Source organism: Colius striatus, chromosome 11 (genome assembly GCF_028858725.1).
Source record: "Colius striatus isolate bColStr4 chromosome 11, bColStr4.1.hap1, whole genome shotgun sequence".
Taxonomy (NCBI): Eukaryota; Metazoa; Chordata; class Aves; order Coliiformes; family Coliidae; genus Colius; species Colius striatus.
The window spans coordinates 16,812,139-16,835,250 of record NC_084769.1 but is presented as its reverse complement, the minus strand read 5'-3'; the positions used below and the strand labels follow the sequence as shown (position 1 = coordinate 16,835,250).

At 48.7% G+C, this 23,112-nt stretch overlaps 1 protein-coding gene across 1 annotated transcript in view; it reads right to left on the bottom strand.

Moving 5' to 3' along the window:
• IGFBP2 (insulin like growth factor binding protein 2) overlaps window positions 1–23,112 on the bottom strand; it is a 63,035-nt gene continuing 39,923 nt past the window's right edge. The window contains exons 2-4 of the mRNA XM_062004618.1: window positions 6,374–6,597; window positions 4,042–4,182; window positions 1–2,461 (exon numbers count right to left, since the gene is read on the bottom strand). Coding sequence (XP_061860602.1) covers window positions 2,294–2,461; window positions 4,042–4,182; window positions 6,374–6,597 — 533 coding nt within the window. The 3' untranslated portion in view covers window positions 1–2,293. The remainder of the gene's footprint in view (window positions 2,462–4,041; window positions 4,183–6,373; window positions 6,598–23,112) is intronic.

Below are 23,112 nucleotides of genomic sequence, written 5' to 3'. Positions count from 1 at the left end.
TTTTCTGGCATCCCATTTAATTTATTCCAATTTTATGCAGCTCAGCTTTTCCAGAAGAGAAAAAAAAAAGAAAAACACAAAAGAAAACTGATTCCTAAACAAAACAAAAAGTACAAACTGCAGATGAGAGCCAGCATGTGCAAGGTTTACATGAAAAAGCAGAACACCCTCAAATGTTAACAGAAAACAGGTAGCATCATTTTTACAGTTACTTGGCTTTGCATGCAGGTGTGTTTTCATTCTCTCTCGTGTGCTCTTGCTCCCTCTCACACACATCCACGTGCACGCACCCCCATCTCCACTTTCCAAAGGGAGTCCCGTTCCCTTCCTCCCCCACCACCACCTCTAAACCCCTGGAAAGTCATGAGGGGCTTAATTTGCAGAGACTACCTGTGCCCCTCACACTTGGGATGTGAAATGTAGAGCCAAGAAGGAGGGGGGCAGGAGGAAAGCAACAAACCTCAGTGCTCCCCTTTTTCCAGAGCCCATTAGACTGCTTTTCCTTCTCCAGCTGGAAGTCTCCAGCTGAGGGAACACCAGCAGTGAGGACCCCTTTATGGTGTTTCTCTAGCACTGTCTGGTGTTTCTGAGGTGTGGGGGTAGTCACCAGGGGCTGGTCCCATCCCTGCAGGTTGCTGTCACGGTCAGGGAGCTTTGCTTCCTTGCCCCACCATACAGGTGCAGGGTGCTTCCAGCCAGCACCTGCACTCACCAACCAAGGAACCCCATTCCTCCATCCTATTCCACCTACATCCACGGAGGCCCCAGGATCTGTTTGCTATTCAGAAGCATTTGCCAGAAAGTGGGAGATGCTTTATTTCCTTACCTCCATCTTGATTTCATTTAAGGAAAGTCTGAGACTTTTACAGTGAGGAGAGGATTTTTGCAATTACTCTGCAAATGGTGTCCACATTAAAAGGGGGGGTGGGGGGCAAAGACAGAAAGAAAATAATATCCTTGCTTAGACAACGGGGGAGTTATTTATTCTCAGCATCAATGTGTTCTGCACAGAAAGAGATCACCAGGCGAAATAACAGCAGACACACAGCTCCCCTGGGAAGGGCATGTCCAGCGTAAAACCTCTCAGAGTGCCTGGGATCGCTTGGATTTCATCTATACAAATGTGTATGTGGGCAGAGGGGTGCGTGTGTGTCAGGGCCTTTACAAAAGCAAGATATATACTGTCATTTACTTACAAAAAGAAAAGAAAGAAAAAGTGTGTGCTGAATAGCAGATGCTCACTCCAGTCCCAAGCGACAATGGAGGGACAAGGGCAGCTGCTTGGGAGTGCAGGTTTTAGATGGGTTTTTTCTCTATCTAGAAATTAAGAAAGAAAATAAATGAGAGAGAAAGAGAGTGAGAGAGAGAGAGAGAGAGAGAGAGAGAGAGACACTCCCTGGCTTGTTATCCTACATCTACACAGGCATCCTTCCACCTAACCCCAGCAAGTTCACTTTAGCTCCCTCAGCATAAGCTGATCCTAAGAAATGGCGGGCAATAGCCCTTCAAACACCCTGGAAAACCAAGCACTTCACCATCACCCAAAGGCCCCATCCTCCCGAGCCAGCAGCTGGAGCTGGGTCCCTGCGGGGCTGGCTCTGCCCCAGCGCCAGGAAGGGAAGCACCGAGGAGTGTTTTGTGGGGAGCTGGCTCATCCTTAGCCCTTTCCCTCACTGATGCCTCCCTGGGGGATGCATCCTGGCCACACCAGCATGTTCCAGCTGGGATGCATGGGGCTTTCCTCCTCCCCTCCCTCCCACACCGCAGCCCCTGCCAGGACCCACGTCCAGGCTGGGGCACGGGGGACACAAGAGGCAAGCGACACAGTATTTACAGTCTTTGGTCTCGGGGAAGGAAAGGGAAGGAAAGAGGGGGGAAAGGTGGTTTTCTCCTTTTTTTTTTTTGTCCCATTCCCCCCCATGGTGAGGAGTTTTGGCCCCTGGGAGGTGCCAGGGAGCACAGGGCATTTTGTGCTGAAGGGTGCAGGAAGATGCCACAAGGCAGCAGGGAGGGCAGGGCTATGGGGCGAGGAGCGAAAAAGACCAGTTCTCTGGCTTACATTGGGTGAAAGACTATAGGAAAGCAGTCCCTTCTCCTTGCAACCCTCCCTCCCACCACCCTTCCCTGCCCGTTATCCCTCCCCTCCCCAGGGGCTGGGCAGCAGGGGAAGGAGGGCAGCGCGCAGGACCCAACCCCAGTCTCTTCCAGAGCCTAAAGAGACACGCTGAAACCCATGTAAAATCCAGCACTGGGGCCACAACGAGCTGCCTCCAGTGAGCAGGATCACATCTGTCTACTGGCTCCGCAGGCCACGTGCTCCCCGGTCCTCCTGCTCATGGGCTGTGTAGAAGAGGTGGCACTCGGGGTCCCCGCGGATGGTGGGTGCTCCCTGGATGACCTTTCCGTGGATAGGGTCCACACACCAGCACTCGCCACGCTGCCCATTCACCGACATCTTGCACTGCACAGAGAGGGACAGGGTGGGCATCAGATGAGGAAACGGGGACAAAATCTTCCCAGCCCCACCAGTCCATGGGCACAGGCAGAGATGAGGTTTCTCCAGCCACCTAGCACTAGTTTGAATTGGGCAAGGTTCAGGGATGCTGCACTCAAACACCACAGGATCTGTGCTATGCCAGCATCACTGCTCCAGCGGGTCAGGCTGAGGGCTGGATCCCTTCCCCCAAGGGCCCTGCCAGGGACCAGAAAGCTAATTTTAATGAACCATGAGGACAACTGTCCCTGAGATACAGTGCACTATCAGCTGTGGATGAAAGCACCCTTAGAGTCAAAAACGCCTGAGGGAAAAGGAATGAGACAGTCTGGCAAAGGGGCTGTGTAAACTGCTTCTCACCTGCAAACTGGGCTAAACAAATTGAAAACAAATTGAGAACAAAGCACCACCAGACAGGCACAAGCATGTTTCCAGAGTTTCCCTCTGTCCCAGAACAAAAGGTAGGGGCCATGGTGCATCTGGACCCCCAGCCTGGTTTGGTTAGAAAGAAGTTTCTTGCTCGAATGGTTATTATCCATCTCTTGCCCTGGAAGGGCTGCAGGCACTTTGAACCTGACGCTTAGCTCTCCATCCCCAGCAGATGTGAGTGTAGTAGAAGATGCACTTCCAAGCATGCTGATGCTGGGGGATCCAGCCAGCCCAAAAGGCACTTCATGAGGAGGTGGAGGGTGAGGGTCCAGGTGGGACAGAGGAGAGAAGAAGGGACAGAGGGAGATTATTTCAAGGTTATCCTACTTTTCTTAATTGGAGATTTTTGTGGGTTTTCTGAAGTCCCCTCCAAAGACTCAGTGAAATACAGCTGTAAGGGGTGCTTGTGTCCAGGTGCTATTCAAATGTGCCTGTCAGTCAACCCCAGACAAGCTGAGGTTTTCCTGCCAAAGATGTTTTTCCTGGCATTTTTTCCCCATGCCTCAGCCACTGACACCTGCTGCTTTTGCATGAATGCAGCCAGGAAATCAGAATTCAGACACACATGAAGTCATCCAAGTCCTTTTGGGTCCCATAAATACTTTCAGAAGCACGCTGCACCCCAATCCCCACCTCATCTGGAAGGAATCCCTTCTGGAGCTGTGGAACCAGCCATTGCTTGTGGAGAAAAATCAGTGTGCTAGAAACCTTCCTGACCCCAGAAGAAGTGCCTTCTGCTTTGTCTGCAAGACCAGCCAGCATTCAGTCCCTCTGCTTCTCCTCTGTAGCAGGGCCCAGCCAAGACAAAACCTGACTCAAAGGACATACAAATAGATCTGGACGAATAAGCAGCTCTCACAGGGAATACAGGGCTCTGAACTACACAGGTTTTCCATCTCTGAGCTGTGCACATCTCCATTTACTAGCCCGTGGCTGCAGATACACGTGGGTGTTCTTAAACCTGTCCCTGCCATGTGCAATACTTGTTTTCCCTACAGCAAGCCCAGTCCCAAGTTGTCCATGTCCTCCATGGCTGCACATCATGGGGGACACAAGCTGAGCTGAGGGCTGGGAGCCAGGAGTGAGGCAGTCCTGGGGCTCTGACTCTCCTTATTTACCTGTTTGAGATTGTACAAGCCATGCTTGTCACAATTGGGGATGTGGAGGGAGTAGAGGTGCTCCAGGGGACCTCGTTCATCCGGCAGCCGCATAGTGGAGATGCGTTCCAGGACCTGATCCAGCTCCTGCTGACAAGGGGTCTGAAAAGAGCCCAGAAAGCAGAAAACAAAACTAAATCAGGGCAACAGGACCATTCAATATAAACAACACTTTGGATAATCGAAACACCAGTACAGTCAAACACCTGTGTGCAGAGGCACTTGCAGACACAAAGTCCTGCTGCAGACTTCACCTGCAGGCCTCCAAAATCAGAGTACTGTGCATCTGCACGTGTATGGAGATACACACAGGGAGACATGCGTATCACTCCCATGTGCCTCATGTGGCCAAAAGCCAAAACAACATGAGGTCACAAGCCCTGGAGACAGGAGAAGCCTCAGACGTGCTCTGATGGGTCCCACTGGTGGTGATAAGTGATGTGAGGCAGGAATAATCCAGACCGACCGGGAGTTTCCATGAGCATATCCCAGATCCCACACCTGGGATGCTGTTTCAGCCCAGCAGTGCAACTCAAAACGTGTTGAGACTCCATAGGAGTGAAGGAGAAGTCCCAGGAACAAGAGTATCCACCAAAGCCAGGCTTTGGAGGCATTCCTTTTGCTCAATAGCAGCTCCATCCCAGGGCTCCCAGCCAAGGCAAACTGGTCGAATTATACCTGCTGTGAGCTGGAGTGGGTCTATACCCCTTTGCTTTTGCAGTTACTGGTGTCAGAATCTTTTTTCCAAAGCAGCAGCAGGAGAGTGGGAGCTGACAGGGAGTGCACCTTATTTGAAACCTCTGCTTTCCTGCTTTTGGAGGGCATGGGGGTTCTCTTTTAAAGCCCCTTTCTGTTCCCGTGCTCCCCAGACGTAAACACCCTGCATGTTTATATGTATTATGTATATTTTGAAGTGGCTTTCTATCCCCATGCCATCCCGTTGCCTTGATCAAGCTGCCCACTAGAGGGAAACCACGGCCAAGGACTGGAAGGATAGGGAAAGGGACAGGGAGGACCCCGGGCACTCTCCCTGCCCTGTGACATCCCCGCAGCTCAGTCTCGGGGCTTCGACTCCCCCCCACCCCGCCCGCAAAAGCCCCTTGGGCCATCTCTAACACTTGCTTAGGGAAAAGTGTGAGAAAGCCGGTGCGCAGGCAAAGGGCACACTCGCACCCCTGCAGAGGTAGGTGTCGAGCCAGCTCTGCTGTCAGGAGGTGAAGCTGCAATAAAAATAACACCTCCTTGCCAGCACATGAAAGCCCATCAGATGGTGCATTCGGCCCCAGTTTCAGGCCAAACCAAACGTTTGCTTTTCCTTCCCCCCCCCCCCCGCTTTTTCCTTTTTCCTTGCTTTTTCCTTTTACAGTCAGTTTGTTGCAGATATCACTATGGCTTTGTGTTCAGCATTCCCTCAGCAAGCCACAGTTGCCTCTGCTATCTTTTGAACTTGATGGCCAAGGCCAATTGCATGAGGTTCAGGTTCAACAAGGCCAAATGCCAGGTCCTGCACTTGGCCCACAACAATCCCAGGCAACACTACAGGCTTGGAGCAGAGTGGCTGGGAAGCTGTCCTGCAGAAAAGGACCTGAGGGTGTTAATCGACAGCCAGCTGAACATGAGCCAGCAGTGTGCCCAGGTGGCTGAGAAGGCCAATGGCATCCTGGCTTGTAACAGAAGTAGTGTGGCCAGTAGGCCATGGAAATGATTGTCCCTCTGTTCTCAGTGCTGGTGAGGCCACACCTCGAACACTGTATCCAATTCTGGGCTTCTCACTACAAGAAGGACATTGAGGTGCTAGAGATATGTCCAGAGAAGGGCAACAAAGCTTGTGAAAGGTGTAGAGAACAGGTCTGATGAGGGAGCAGGTGAGGGAGCTGGGGATGTTTAGCCTAGAGAAGAGGAGATATGATCACTCTCTACAGCTACCTGAAGGGGAGTTGTAGTGAGGCGGGAGTTAATTTCTTCTCTCCAGTAATGAATGACAGGACACGAGAAAATGAGTTCAAATTGCACCAGAGAAGGTTTAGATTGGACATTAGGAGGAATTTTTTTTCCTGAGAGCAGTTTTTTACTGACAGTTCCAGTTAAACACTGGCACAGGCTGCCCAGGGAGGTAGTGGAGTCACCATCTCTGGAGACATTTAAAAGATACACTGATGAGGTGCTGAGGGACACGGTTCAGTTTAGTGGTGGGCTTGGGAGCGTGAGGTTAGTGGTTGAACTCGATGATCTTAAAGGTCTTTTCCAACTGTAATGATTCTATGATCCCCCCATACCCCCCTGTCCCTCTCACCCTGCCTGCCGACAGCCGGGATTTCTTCGAGTCCTCGTGGTTGTGATGGGCTTTGCCAACTTTGCCCATCTGCCGCTGCTGCTCGTTCACCTTCTCTCTCATCACCGCCAGCTCCTTCATGCCTGACTTCATGGGCTTCCTCCCGCCAGCTCCACTCAGGATGCCTGCAGTGCCATCCACGTGGTTCTCAGCAAGGATGCTCTCGGAGCGGTCATCCCCATTGTCTGCAGAAGATGGGGCAGACAAGGAAAGGGTCAAGCTGAGCCAGGCGCTCTCTCATGCATTCATCCCATCCTGGATCACTTCCAGGGATGGCCAGCTACCAAGCCATAAAACCTTTGCATGCAAAAACTTTAAATTGCATTAGTCCTTTCATCTGGAAGGTGAGAAGAGATCCTTTCATTCTGGAGTTATTACCACTCTAAAAGGCAGTTTAGAGAGCAGGGGAAATTGCTGCTGGAGAAGTTCTTTCTGGTTTTTCTTTGACCTTCTAAATTACTTCCCGAAGAATGTAATTTTCCCATCAGAAGTCCAGTTGGGTTAGGGATGCCAAGTGCATTTCAGCTCCAAAACTTAAAACCACAGCGATTAGTAACAATACCTTGAGTCCATCTATCATTCCCCAGAGTATCTCCAGGAATACTTACTCAATATTAATGTGCTAAAATAAATTCTCAGGCCTGCTTTCAAAACATCTTGACTGTTTTATGGCCACCCTAATTTCCCTCAGAGATCCTGCCATTTCAGGGATCGTCTGTGGTGTATCGTCTTTCTCATCGTTTGTCATACAGTGAATTACTCATTTATCTTCTGCCTACTTCTGCATTTGGCCACTTCTGCTGACCGTGGAACAGTCCCAAGTGTCCTGGGCCCAACTCTGCCACTGCCGCAAGACTCCCCAGCTATTTCAGCCATTCTGAGTCAGCCAGCAGATGTCTGGGGACAAACACCAGACTTTTTCCACCCCCCTCCACTCTCTGCTTTGTCAATTTTCCAAGTTTGCTGGGTACCATTTCTAAGAGCAATCTTTGCCAAAGGAAGACATGATGGTCACAATGCTTCAGAAACCAGTCTGTTTGGATTTTGGGGTGGCAGTGGGGATAGATCTCAACTTCTCCTGCTTGCTCCAGAAGCCCAGAAGGTCACAGCTGACCTCTCCTTGGTGCCTGGTCTAAGCTATCTGAGCAAGCACAACTAACTGTATCTGGATCTAACATTGAAGTTGGCTCCTTGGACCAAGACCTCCAGAGGTCCTTTCCAGTTCAATTTATGATTCAACCCATGCACGTACATCACCTCTCACCATAACAACACAGGCTACTTAGGTCTCTGTATATAGGAGCTCTTCAGCAGTTCCACAGTGACAGACCAGGACATTGTGGTCCTACAGTGGTGACAAACACGATGTCTCTTTCAGCATAAGCTAAGAAGGAACTGTAGCACCCAACCCCTTCCAACATCAGCATTCTCTCCAGCACCTCCTGTCTTGGCTTTCCAGAATTCTAGAACTCAGGCACTTCTATAGAAGTAAAGAAATCACATCAAACTACACAATTGAGGGCAATCAATGCTTTAGCTCCTGTAACAATGCTTAGCTTAGGGATCTCTCCCACTTCTTGGAAGACCAAGCACTCAGAGCATTTACAGATTTTCATATTTCCTTTTTTTCAGAAGCTCCATAGTGATGTTTTGTCAATAGCTCTGCTGTCGTGACAGAGGCCAGAAAGTTATAACAGCAAGCGTTTTATTTCTGCATCAGCTTTCCAAGCTCTTTTCAGGTGTGACAAGCCCAAGGTCGCACACGGGAAACTGAAAGGGTTTTGTCTGAACTTACTCAGCAAATGTGTGGCTGCCTCCAGACTGATGGCAAGAGAACGGCCCAACTGGGCTGGATGAAAGAATCAACACAGTCCCACATGCCATCCATGCTTGGGCACACACGTCAGAAGGACCATTCCTAGTCTGTGCTACAGACCAGCAGTAAAAGCACTTTCATGGCTGGAGACTGCATCTGCCTCAGAGAATTTAAAAGCCATTGACAGACCCATCCCTCAATGGATCTGTCAAAAATCCTTTTGAACTTCCTCTCCATTTTGGCCTCAGATCTCCCAATACTGGGATTGTCCCACTTCCTAGAAATACTGAATGCATTTGTTCTCCAGGTTTTTAGCTGCTTAGATAAGAAACTGAAAAGCGAACACGAGAAAAACCAATCTGGCAAAGTCCATGACTTTCCTTAATACTAGTTCCAGATGAGAACTGGGACCAGGTTTGACAGTCGGATGGACAAGCCTGAAATCTGGGCTGCTGCCTGGCAATTGCTATCTGGCTGTCATCCTAGGAGCTGGACAAGGAGTATTTTGAGCAGGAACCTTCTGTTTATACACCAGTCTCCCCGTTAATTAGAAACACACAGTGAGAAGAGAGAAGGCCATAAGGATCAAACAAAAGAGCACCATGCAAGTGATGGGCAACGCTGTCCAGGCTCTGCTCCTCAGTGAGCTGCTTTGCTTAGGAAGGTTTCAGCCTTCCAACAGCCTTGTGTGCTCCTCTCCTTGGTGTCCCAAGAGCAGAAGAACAAGCACAGCAGCAGGGCAGTATCTCTGACATGCTGCAGTCGCCTGCTTCATTCAGAAAACCAACGCCACAAACTGACAGAAAAGCAGCAAACTGGAAGCAGCGCCTTCCCCCATCGATTCTCACTCCTTCCTACCTCCAACTAAAATATATAGACATCTGCCCAAATAAGCACGGCTCTAGTAAATGGAGAGCTGGTAAGCCTCTTGTCGGCTGATTCATTCACAAAACCTGCTTCTGATAATATTTTTGCTCATTTTTCTCACTTTCCAATGCTAACAAAAAGAAGCCCAAAGAAAACGGACGATGGGACCAGAGTGTGCAAGCCTATGTGCATGAACACACCTCGGGACAGGAGACATTGCTCTTGGCTCCCCGAGCACCATCGCAGGAGAAAGCCTGGAGCAGAGGCCAGGAAGGTCTATAGCTGCTATCAACTGCAAGCTCTCCTCTCTCAGGCAGAGCCAGACACTGCGAGCCGTACCATCACACTTCTGCTGAGCTGACCTGGAGCCCCCTCACAGCTTTTCCTTCCTCCAGACTCGGTGCTTCTCTTAGGACAAGCTCTCCTGACCCAGTGTGCAGAGTACTAGCATTTCCTTCCCAGATGAGCTGCATGCATCAGGTGTGATGGACCACATTTCAGAGAGCAGACAGGCCAGGTGGCCACGACAAGAGTAGAGGCATCGAGACTTGAGGTTGGGAGAAGATAGAGCATGCCATGAGCTAAACAATGCATTTACAGCCAAATAATGCTTTTTGACACTGCTCAAAAGCAGCAAGTTGTGCATGCTTGCTTATGACTATCCATGAACTAATTAATCATCACCCATCATCAACCCTACCGGCATGGGATGGGCAGGTATGCAATTGCCTCAGCTACACAGCCCTAATCCATTTGTCATCCCAGCAAACGCCCTTCTGCTGACCAACTTCAGTTCACACTAAATATATCTGTGAACAGAGCAATGCCAAACTCCAAAACAATTAAGTTTTATAGTTCTTCCATTTTCCTATGGCATGTGGAAAACATCTCCTCTGCTATTTTGGATCAAAAGGTAGAGCACTTTGTGCAGGGTGGGACAACTGTGGCAAGAATCAAACCAGATAGCTGAAGTTCTCCTGAACGCTGATGTGGAGCCCATGAAACACCTCTCTCCATGCCAAGAAAATTATTTCTTTATTGCCTTTTTCAAGGAAAATTCCCATTGGCTTCAATAGGGCGAGGACTTGGCTGAGGTGAAAGTGTGTTCAAAATGGCCATCAGCTAACATCTGTGGGGAGCTGCACAGTCTTGCCAACAGTTTCAAAGGTGGCTACTAATTTCCAGCACTAAAATTTTCAGCAATCTGGTTTGAGACCTCTAGGCATCTCAGCTGAGCAACAGAGGGGCTTAAAAACAACCTGCCACTTGCAGAGCAACAAGAAGAAAAAAAGCACCACACAAAAAGAGGCAGCTGCCCAAAGTTAAAAATACATTATCCCTTTGAACAGCCCCAAAGCATTATCTGGGCTGTGGGACAGGACTGAGCCAGTAGCACGCACTCAGCACGAGCGGGCCAGGCTGGATCACGGGGAACATGCACCATGCCAAGGACTGCAGCCACCTTCGCCAGTGCTCCTCTCCCTCTGCACTTGTTTTCTTTGAGGACAGCTCATCGGCAAGGTTTCACAGGCATTTGTTTATCTGCCCAGGGTGTTTGCATAGTGTTTAAGTGCTGATTAAGGTCCCAGGCCCACAGAAGGTTTCACCCAAGTGGCCTTCAACAACCTGCCTGGACCCCCGCTAGACCCAGGTCCCAGCTTCATCCCAGGCTGGATGGGGCTTCCATCTCCCTCCTGCAGCAATTGCAGCCTCTGCTGGATAGCACTTTCCCTCTGAAGACATCAAAGCACCTTACAGTTCATTAATTACCCTGCAGAGAGAGGTGTTCATCCCAGGTTGCACACAGTTAAAAACCAAAAAGTACAGAAAAATCTGAGAGCCTTGCCCAAAACGCCACAGGGAATGGCTGAGAGAACCATGAGGCTCGTGCTCCTGCCCTGCCTCCACACCAGGCCCAGCAGCCACAGCGCTCCATCCTGTGCCAATGCACCATCCAGAGAGTTATTTTTCACCCTGAACAGTGCTATGTTTCTCATCTAACCAGCTTTTTTAGTTCCCCTCCCACAATTTTAGCCTCTTGTGGCCACAAGTTCTACCATTTTGCTGTCATTTAAATGTCTGTTCTGCATTTTGTTTGGTACTTTATATTTTAAGCAAAGCTGCCTGTCACAGGCTGCCAGAAGTCCAGCACTTGTCCTTCACAGCCTGAGAGCAGACGGAGCCTTTAAACCTTACTTTTACCAAGCACAACAGCCATGGCCAGAGAAATACTCACAGGAAGGTGAGCAAACAGCAGACAAACCCTGACCACAGCCCCCATGACCTTTGCCTCATTAGCATGCAAAACGAGCGCCCTGGGCAAAGGTTCCTGTGCAATAGCTCCAGTGTGGGTGTTGTTGACCTGGAGCTTGGATACCTCAGAAAACGTTTGCCAGCAGGGATTTTACTGGCAGGAGCTGCCAAGAACAAATTTTACCCCCAGGCCCTCTTGGGCCCATCTTGCCCCAAAAAGGGTTTGCAGATTACCGCTGCCAAACGGTAAAGCACTGCGCCATGGCACAGCACCTGTCAGCACTCAGCTGGCGTCAGAGGGGAAACACAGGGGCATCAGTACATGGTCTGGCTCCAGGCATAATCAAGCTGGGCTGGATGCAGCTCTCAAGAGGCAGATGAAACCAAAGCAGCCACTCAAGTTTCACTCTTCACTTCACACCCATAAAAAACACAAACAACTGTGACGTGCCACAGAGTGACCACGAGCAGCAGGCTGTGTCAGAGAGTGGGTGACGGGAGAAGGTTTGCAGAAGGGATGTAGAGCAGAGAAGCAGCCCCTCTGTCCCAGGACCATATCTCTCAAAAGTCAACTGTGGATGTTTAGGGAGAAGCAGAAAAAACAGACACAGATATAGAGCAATCCTTTCCCAGTTGTCCTCCTGGCAACCATCTCAGGAACCAAAGGATGCATCTAGACTGGGTTTAACAGCCATTGACAGGCCTAACTGCAGAGGAATCATGCATTATCCATTTCCAGATTCAACTACAGGAACCCCCCTATATCTCCTCCTGCTCCCCTCTATCCAGGCAATAGTCCATTCTGCTAAGGCTGTTACTCGGTTCTGCAGAGATCTGAGCATTTGATTTGGTTGCAAAGGACAAGCAGTGAGCATTCCAGAGCAGCCTTGGGGGGAGTGTCTGTGCTACCCAGTGCTTTGGGGAGGGAGACCAAGAAGGGTGGTCTCCCAAATCTCTCAGAACAGTAGGCTGCCATGAAACAGATATGGACATCAGCTCAGAGCATCTCTCCATCTGCCAAGGCACGGAGTTATTTCATCCCAGCAGCTTGCTCAATAACAGCAAGGCAAAGGTACACCACAGCCAGAAAATTCCTCTATCAGTCTCCAAGAGCTTGTGCTACCTCTTCGCTAAGCTGTCCGAAAAGCACTCTGAGGTCCCCTGGAGCTGAGAGCCCTGGGGCTCTGCAAACACTTTACTTTGGCCATGAGGTCTTTTCAGCCTATCTCTACAAGTAGGGAGGGCAGGACTGGGGAGAGAGAACAGCATGTTCTAGACAGAGGTTGCTTAGCAAGCTCCTCTCCCTGCCCTGAGCAGCTGGCACCGAGGGGTGATCCAAGGGGCACCCAGGGCCTCCCTTTGGCTCAGGCATCCTGCAGGAAATGCTTTATGCTCTCTAAAGTGCTGGGGACATTGACTCCAGGCAGAGCAGCTTCCAGCAACCTGCTTTGCTCTCTTTTCTCTGCCTATTCCTAGTGTCTGAAGAGACCAACTTTCCCCTCTTCCAACCACCTAAATCTAGAGCCACAGAAAAACCTCTAACCCACAGCACAGTGCCCTGTAGTGCACCTGTGCTCCATCGCACACAAACTGCTCTGGCACCCTGGAACAAACACAGAAGTGGTACTGAAATGGAGCTGATGTCAGATGAGAGATCAAGATGTCCCTTCCCCTAGGTTTTACTTCAAACATTTTTTGGTTGGGTTTTTTGTTGTTTTGAATCATGTTTGTAGACTGGTTTCCCAAGGATACAGGAATTGTGCAATAACACAGCTTGCCTCTATGTGTTTCTGCATGTGCATGTGTTTGCATGACTGTCTGTCTCCCTATTAGTCCTCCTCCACCTCCCAATATATCTACAAACACGTCAGAAAATGCCAACTACATCTCAAACAGGAACACAATTCTCAAAAATAGTAAGTATCCACCATTTCATGGCAATGTGCAGCCAGGCTGCAGAGATAAAATAGCAAGGTTTGTTTTGTTAGCTTTCTTTCCAAATGACTTGACTGATGGGCCATGTAGCACATCACCAGCCCACTCTGTGTAGACTCAGCAGAGCACAAACCACTGCTGTGGAAGGTCTGCTCCAGCCCTTCTTCTGCCAACAGTGAGCCTGCAAGTGCTGTTTGCAACACCCTGCTCCCTCTCATGCCAGCTGTTCGCTGCATATCAAGAACAATAAGGGAAAACGCTGTGCAGGTCCCTCAAAAAAAAATGCAGGGGAGCACTTCAACTGCCCTCATTTACCCAGCTCCCACTTGCAACCCTGGTTTTCTTTCATCCACTTCTTACCCCAAGCATGGGGCTGCTGAGGATCCCATACACACCTCACAGCAGAGGCTCTCTGGACTCACCTAAAAGCTCAGGATCCAGAGGGTCTCATCTGGTGACCGATGACAGTGGTTTTGCACGTGTGCTTAACTTCAACATGTGTGTGGGCAGTTTGCTCAGGGGAAAGACCTTAACATGTTTGAAAGGTTTTGCTGAGTTAGGCTCTCCAAGCTCCCTGCTGCCATAAAAGCATTCCCCCTTGTTAGCGAACCGTATCTCAGCCCTTTCAACATGTTTCTCTGATTAGCCCTCTGCAAAGCTGCCACCTTCCCAGCAGAACTAAATGAATTAACTTGAAAACACTTCCAAGCTTAAATTAATTGCACTGCAGCTTCGTAATTTAACCTTGACCCCATCTGTAAAATTCCCCAGAGTAGCTGCTACTTAGTCATTGGGGGCTTCTGCCTGAATTAAATGAGCCATTAACCTTACCAGTCCAAGTCTTCACTCTCCTTCCCATTACTCACGTGCATCCACATGGTCTTCAGTGCCCTAGCCACCCCAAAAAGCCTGCACCAACTTCAAGTATAAGCTGGGCTCCTAAATTCTCAATTCCTATGAATTTCCAGAATGAAATCAGACCACAAAACCACCTCATTCATTTCCTACGTGTTTTGTTACTGTGTTTGAATTACCTTTATTTCCCTGGCTCATCTCTGATCCCGAGTCCAAGTCCATCGGGGCTTTTGCATCCCATGGTCCCAACTATGCAAGCACAGAAGGAGTTTCCTTACGACGGCCTCCATGTTGATCTAGATGATCCCTGTTTGGCATTGGGATGCTGTACCTCTCCTTCCAGCAGGAGAGCTGTACCTGATGCTGGCAAAGTTACAGGAGCTGTGAATCTCAAACAAGGCTGATTCCCAGCTAATGACACTGCAGCCAGCCAGAAAGGGCTGATCTGAAGGATGATCTGATGGATGCACAAGCAAGTAACTTTTCTCCAAACTCATACTAAATGTTTCTGCCACTCTCCCACATTTTTTTAAAAAGTATAACACAAAGGACCTGTTCAGGCTCTTCTCCTGTTTTAAGATGATTACCTTCCTAGTTGCAGGCAGTGACAAACACGCCCCTAAGTTAGCTGGAGACAGACTGAAAAAATCAATTTGAACCTCCACCAAGGAAAGATGTGATACTGGAGGAAACGCTCACATCTGTCCATTGAGGTCTTCAAATCCACATGACGTCTCATTTGTGTAGGGTGCTTTAGCCAAATACAAGATATCTTGCTCTAAAGAGAATTAGCTAAGCAGAATTTTGTGGTCTTTATCATATGAAAAGCCAGGGCACATATCCATAAGGCTGCTTCTGGCAATACTCTCTGCCCGTTCTGGCTCCTCAAATATGGCTTAGCTCACCAGAAAGGTGTCCTCTGGCTTTGGAAGGCCAACTTTGGTGCCTGTTCACAACCCCCATCAAGATCAATGGCTGGTGAGGAAGTAGCTCTGGACAGGGCATGACCAGAGGAACCTATGACAAGGTATTTTCGCGTGCCTTCTGGGAATGCTGTTTGCAGAGCAGCCAAAAGTCTGACCTTCTGCCCTGCAAAGAGGTGGAAAAGTTTCAAATTCAGGAGGAAAAGTGGTACAAGTCAAGCAAAAAGGACTTAAAATCTCCAAGAGGTCAGAGCAGTCCCATGTCCTGTCCTGCCTGTGAGAGTCAACTCTCGCCTATCTCCAGCATTGCTCCACATCCTTCTCAGCCACATTGGCTCCTCTGCTTATTATGACTATTGCATGCAAATGGTATGAACCCCAGCCATTTGTATTACTAGCTTTTTAAAGAACACCTCACTTTTCCACAGTCAATTTTCCAGACAGTGGCTCAGTCCAATTCTCTCCTCACCACCCACCCAAATCTCACTGCACATTTCCTCAAAGTCTGCCTTTTCCAAAATGCACTATTATTATGGCAAGTCCTTCCTACCTTCTCAGAAACCCTGCCAGAGCCCAACAGCCATTGCCACCAGTGTCACCTCAAGGTCTGCTGAATCTACTGTCCCCATGGACCTCTCCTAGCCAAGCACCAGCACTTGTATCTGCTGTTTCCCCAGGAACCTACTTTTCCCAGGGACGAAGCACAAGTGCCTCCAAATAAAGCCAGAGCACTGAACTGTAGATGGAGAGAGGCAGTGTTTGCTGTAATTTAGTTCTGAGTCTCCCAGCTGCCTCCAGCACTTAGACATTATCCTTCCCTCCTCGTGGGGCTATTACTGAGTTGCCATATCCCACAGTTGAGCTGTTCAAAATTTGGGATTTTTCTCCTCTGATGTTAAACAGCATTGCAGTTGTGTCAGGTTATGTAAAAACACTTTGCTCATCTGTTCTTGGGGCAATATTTCACTCGGTTTTGCAGCCACTTTGCTGGATTTCTTTAATCCTTGTTTTATCCTTCTCACAGGTACGGTCAGAGCTGGATTTGAACCATCATGTTATAGTAAGCCATGAGAAAGGATTGAACCTTCTCTGGAGGTTTTCAAAACTCACCTGGATGCATTCCTGTGTTACCTAATCTAGGTGGACCTGCTTTAGCAGAAGGGCTGGACTAGATGATCTCTAAAGGTTCCTTCCAACCCTACCAGTCTGTGATCCTGGTCTTGCTTCTGTATTCATTATGCACATTTACTCTTCATCTTACTATGTGCACTTCCTGAAATAAGGCAACTGCCACATTCTAGGCATGAAATCTGTATTGATACCATACTGCTGTGGAAATAAACAGGAGTTTTATCAAAACTAAGACTTGAGGATTTGTCCCACTGCTGAATGACATGCACAGACATGCAATAGGACCACAAAGAGCTCAGGCTCACGGACAGGCAGCAATTTACTGCAGATCAGCTGATCTGTAATAACTATTTGTGGCATACAACGGCTACGCACACTCAAGTACTGCAAGTTACCTTCAGGGTCCTTCAGTGACCTCCAACCTCCACAGCCTACAAGCATGGCCAGGTCAATGTCACTTGACCTTTAGAAAGGGATGTTTCCTCTCCCACAGGTGGAAGGGAAGCACTGCAAGGCAGCCTGCTGCTTCACTCCACTGTCATTGCTTTGGTCTCTTGCCTTTATAGGAAGAGAGCCTAGATCTCACTGTTTGCAAATGACTCTGTATTTTGGGCCACCCATGAAGTTGCCCAAGCTCCAACCTCAGGAGTATGCAGGCTCCCACTGAGCAAAAGGCAGGAAGAGATACTCATAAAACTGTGGTAGAGGAAGGAAGAAAAGAAAGGGGAACATCAGTCAGCTGCATTCCCAAGGAGGAGGGAGGCATTGGAAAGCTTAAAAAACAGACCACCACAAAACAGAGTGATGGAGACAGATGTGATAAGCCAGCTGAACCACTGAAAGGGAAGCTCGGATGTGCAACAGTCTGCTTTCCAATTAAACAACTCCAGAAAGCAGCGTGTTTCATGCATATGCAGCCAGCACACTTGGCAACCAAGTGCCCTGGTGTGTTTGCTGTGCATCTGATCTACACGGCTGCACCCTTATCCTGGTGAGACCATCTGGCTACCACCTAAAGGCTTAGAAGATACCCAGGCTTTTGGCAAAGAGCACTTTAAAGAGGGGAACCACTGATATGCAGTGATGGGGCAGTCCCCAAGTTAGTGCAAACCACTGTGTTAACAAGCCAAATAGTTAAAACACTGAGCTTTTGCAAGAAAATGCCTGGGAATCCCGTCTTCAGGAAGGACTGGCGTTCCTATGGAGTTCACCCTAAAACACTGGACAGCTTCAGCTGGCTTGTGGCACACTGGCCTTCATCCATCTTCTTACAGCCAAAAGCAAGTCACAGTTTTCTGCTGCATTTTCAAAACCCTAAATTGGCAAAATAAAGTGTGGCAGTCATGAAAGGGCATGTAACTTCCCAGGCATAGGGTCTGGGGAAGGAGCTCATCAAGGGGGCCACCACAACTTCCTAGGAGCACTAAGGTGGGAAGCTGTCATTAGGTAAATTACCTGGAGTGCTATAACTGACCCAAGTTCACTGCTCTCAGACCACTGCAAATGAAAAGCACCATAACTGCAGCCATCCCTGAAGCAAAATGGGCAGGAGCCAAGGACACAGTGGGAAACACAAGACCTGAGCACCTACATACCCCTCTGAGGTCATTCTTCAGCCCCTAGAATGGCAGCTCTGCTGCACCATTCCCTGTGGGGAAGCAACAAGCACAGGCACCCACCTCCATCACAGTCTGTCCATAAAACTCCACTGCATTAGAGACACTGTTGCCACATCTGTTAGTGCTTTAAAGCACGTACATCTGGTTTAATTGAGCACTTGACTTTATTGCTGCTTTATCTCCATTTTCTGAGCAGGCCTTGGGGAAAAGGGTTTGTGCCTTTGGGGTTTGGGTTTTTTCTTTCTTCCTCTTAAAAACTTTTTGTACTGAAATCCCACCTGAAGCAGGAACAAAAGCCCCTGTGACAGTTGCTCATACACTTGGGGCTGCCTTTGAGAAAGTCTCCCCTCTAGGTAATGAGCTCCACCCTAAATATTCTGGTTTATGTGCTCCAAAACTTCAGAGCCTCAACACACCAGTCCTCCCCTCCCACTCTCCTTTTGTTCCCTCTGGAAAAGAAGTTATTGGCGGAAGGTATCACAGTACATGCCGGGGGGGGGGGGGGGGGGGGGGGAAGAAGAAAAAGGATCTTGCTGCCCCTGCAGACTCTGAAACTTTGCCTCTGCCAAGTTACAACAAACAGGAAAAGCAGAATCAAAACACAGCCCCCATGTCCCACTCCATCCACCCAGCACAGACTGTGCTAATGCCAGCTACTGCTCACAACCAAGCAATGCTGTGAGCTTCCTCTGGCACGTCCTTCCAGGTGGTCTGAACAACAGAAAAGCACACCTCTGGAAGCCTGCATCCAGTCGTGCTGGTTAAACCTCCACACCAATGCATCAGGTGTTTGAAAGCTCTTCCAGAAAATACAAAGGTCTCATGCTCCCAGAGAGAGGTTACCTGCAAGCCCCTTTGCCAGTCTTTACACTGGATGGTGCTTGTGTTTCCCTGTGAAAGCAGGAGTCAGGCATGCAGCAGATGGGAATAAAGAGGAATAGTGGCTATAAAGTTGTCTCTTTTGCTGCTAAGACATCCAAGTGTTTCCCAGCCACTGGGAGAATAACAGGACCAGCCCCTGAAGTTGGTGCACCATTTCTGGGCTGCAGCACCCTCCTGGGGACCAACGCCCAGCATCTTTCCACAGCTTTCAGGCCATGATCTAGCACAAGCAGGTACCAGCAGTATCACCAAAGCCTGGCTTTAAAACAATGCCCCAGATAATATTTCTCTCACTGTAGACTGAGGCTGGGATCACTCAGTGGGCAGCCTAACTTACACTAAGCACCAAATGCACAGCAGGTGCATTACACTAGCTGGTGTGAACACAGGATGCATCCCACACATCCAGCCCAGGAGCTTTATACTTGCTAAAAGCAGGATGATCTGCTGAAACCAGAACCACAGCAGCTTTAGGGTAAGTGGCTAGATGGAAAGTGATTCTTTGTCACACCACCACACATCACAGCTGTGATGCAGAAATGCCCACAAACTTTCAGACACTCAGAAGCAAGCTCCTCCATTACAACACTTGTTTTACATGCCCATCAGGTACACTCCTCATCCCCAAACAGCCATCTTCCCCAAATCTGCTGCCTTAACTGTCAGCTACTTGTTCTCCTGCCCCCCCACCCACAAGGGAGTCCTATTCAGTCAGCATCACACTTTGTAAGCTCTGGCTTTCAACTCTTCCGATGGAAGCAGGCATCTATGTCCTGCCTGTCCCCCTTCCTATGAGAGTAAGACATTCAAAGCTCTGTCAGCTTTCCCAGTGCCACGTTCCAGTTTGATTTCATGCTGCAGTGCTGAGTCCAACCATCTTTTATCCCTCCTGTCTGGTATCTTTTCTCAGATGTCTAAACACAAAAGCCACCCTTGAAGCGAGCAAAAAGCAAGGCATACTAACAGGAGCCGAATAAGCTCCCCCAGCCCTGCCTGCCCCAGTCCAACAAGACTTCAAGCCCAGGAGAAGAAACATCTGAATAGTGAAGTGAAGGAGGGTCAAAATGTAATTAAGCTCTGCACTTCCTATCCCAAACTGTTAGTGTGTGTTGCTACGGGTTTAAGAGTTACTCAAGGCACTCTTGTTTCACTGGAAAGGAACACAGTCCCATCTTTAAGAAGATGGGCTCTTCTGATTCCTCAGGAGGAAGGCGGCAAGCAAATTACAATTTCTAAACCCTTTCCTGTTCTCTTCCCTTCCTCCAGCAAGGCTCGTATGCACAAAGTAGAGACATCTTTTCTAGTTAAAAAAAAAGAAAAATCCCTCTTTAGGCTTTCCAACTGAACTCAGCTGTGCTCTCCCCATGGGAAGACCAATCCAAGTCATCCTCACAAGGACATGCCGTCTTTCAAAGTTGGGAAAGGCAGATAAGTTAGCTACTGCAGTACAATAGAACCCAAAACCTGCAGCTGGACTGTATGTCCTCCACTCAGGGCCCCTGTGCCCCATGAGCTGAATATGGCTTACATGCAACCCACATTATCCCCCTTCAACAGAGCCATGGGAAGGTGAGAGCGGAAGGCATCTGCAGCAATGTCTGCCAATGACAGAGGGAGAGGACCGTGGCAGATCCTTGTGCAGATGCCAAACCAGTCACGAGTCCACCCCACAAGCTGATCATGACACAGAGGCTCATCCACACAGAGGCTGAGGGAGGAGCAGAGCTGACCCTTCCAGCTGCATACAGCTTGAGGCCCCAGCACGTGACTCCATGTCTCGCTGCCAAGGCACCAGTGTGCTCTTCCAGCGATTCACCAGCAGCTACAGCTGTGGTCAGGAGCAGATGTCAGGAAAATCATAAGGACTGGTCTTTTCCTCTGCTTCTGGAAACCAGCAGTATAGGGACTTTCCAATCCAGAGGCTGCACACGGATCTTCATATTTCATAACCAGCCATTCCTCTATGAATTTCTGAACTTCCTTTTAGAAGCCATTTATATCAAGGACATTTCCAACCTTCTATAGCGATGACTTTCATAGTTTCTGTGTCTCGCTCCTCCAGATGTGCTGCCTGATCTTTTCATGGGATGCCACATGAAACTGAAAACCAGCAATCTTCTTATCCCTCCCCCTGTTCACAACTTCTTAGCTCTCCATCTCAGCTCAGAAAGATCTAAACACCAGAGTGCAGGTATTCATACTCTGTTGAGACAGGTTAAGACCCCTTAATCAAGGGGTGACCTTCAGAAAAGCAATATGCACCTGCTGTGTGCCACGGACACCTCCATCACACCTCCGAAATCAACTGCAGCCCTCGTGAGGGGCTGGGAGCCAGAACACCTCTTCTTGAAAGAGAAATAGAAATGCCCGCCCTCTTCGCAAATACAGAAGGCCTTGGCACAAGCCAAGGGCACAGGAACAAAGCCAAAGCACATGGAAAACAGCAGCAGCAGAAGTTCTTAATGATGCCTGCCTAATTGGAGAGCCAGGATGCCTCCTCAGAGCAGGGGATTCATAGCAAGCTCCTGACAAACTGCACCAGGTGCCCCAACACAGGGAGAGACCCCTCCACTGCCACTCTCCTCACTGCTTCGGCAGCCTCAGCCCTTCAGCACTCTTGTCATGCGCTGCTCTTCCTCAAAAGCCTGCAAAGCATGTTGGCTGAGCCCCAATAAAAGCACCTTCTAACAGGATTTTTTCAGGTTTCAAGGATATCAGTGTCTGTCACAGGCTGAAGTAATTAAGAGGACATTCAACAGACTATCTGGCAATGATTAACTAGCTATTTACCGCTGAACATTACAAGTCCCACTCTCAAACTGCACCAAAACACTTGTTTTTTCCTACTTTTCCTCCCCTTTGCCCCATCCCTGCCTTTCACAAAGGCCCCTCTCACACCACTCCCTCAGCCTCACCATGCTTTGCCTTGCTAAATAAACCACGATGATGTCGGCTGGGCTAAAGCTGGAAGGCTTGCTGGGGGTTAAAGGGAAAAGTGTGTTGTTCTTGGCAAACAGATAAACCCAGTTTTCATTGGACAGGCCTCAAGATGGACAGCAACAGGCACATGTGCTTGCAATCATCATGTTTGCACTTGACTCTTCCTATTGAATAGCAGGGTAAGAAAATCCTTGGGCTGATTTCATTTCTACTGGCTTCACAAGGCTAGTCCCTTCACAGCCACAGATCTGTTCATCAGCAAGTTCTTCCAGACCAGAGACAACCCTAAAGCTGAAACAGCTGATTCAAAGACTCATTTTATCATGATTGCCTCCTACATCACTTAGGAAATGTGCCTGGAAGAGCAGTGAACAGGTAGACCTGGAGGGAAGGGTTTGTAGTCAGCAGTGAAGAGTTACTGGTGACATTCAAAATTTCACAGAAGCAGTAATGCAGGGAGAGAGCATTTGAGACAGGATTTTTCACAGCATCTGAGATAGCAGAATTGGCAGGTCCAGTTTCACTGGAAGCAGGCTGGATTTCTCCATCCCAGCAGAGGAGGGTCCCATGCAACAGGCTGGGTGAACCCTGCAAAGTTTGTCAACAAATCTCATCATGCAACAGCCAAACTCATGGAGAGAAAGAGAGATTGATATTTTTTAACAGCAATTTTAATGGTTTACACAGACTGGACATCGTAATACACCACATGGGACACCTCTGCTGGACACATCAAGCAAATTAGCAGAGTACTGCCACACTCTCTGCATGAAATACCACCAGCAGCTATGTCCTCCCTTCTCTTTAAAGAAGTGGGAAGGTTTGCCATTCCCAAAAAGCTCCAAAGGAGCAAAGTGCACCCAGCACCTCCAGTATTTGGGTTGCCCACAGCAAAGTCTTATCTCTGCTCCCAGTGCCCACACAGCAGCGTGGGAGATGCATGGAGAGACTAGAGATCAATGGGGCACAGCTCTGCTTATTTTGAGGTCTGCAGAATACTATGTAAATTGATGAGGCAGCATATATATTTATTATTCAGGGAGTGTAAGAGAAGAGGAGAATGGAAACTGCTAATCAATAATGAAAAGCAGAAGCAAATATAACCCGTAGAGAAAAATTCCCCATGAGCTTCTTAAAATACAACCGTAAGAGTGTCATAGAAGACAACGTGACAAATTGGTCAAGTAAGATATTAGAAGTGAAAAAGCAACCAGGGAAAATTTGCACTCACCAACAGTGAGGTATATGAAGACTGAAAAGGAATTACCAACTCTTGCAAATATTCAGTCGCTACTCAGAGGAAGACTATTTACTGGATGAGGCAAACACAATCCAAATACTTAGCCACTGGCACAGTTTGAAAAAAGAGTTGTGATAGCATCTCCTGTTGTGAGTGATTTTAAAATCAAGACCCCATTTTCTGTAGTGCTCTAGTCAAAGCAGCAATTCACACAGCAAAAACCTGTGGTCTGAAATAGT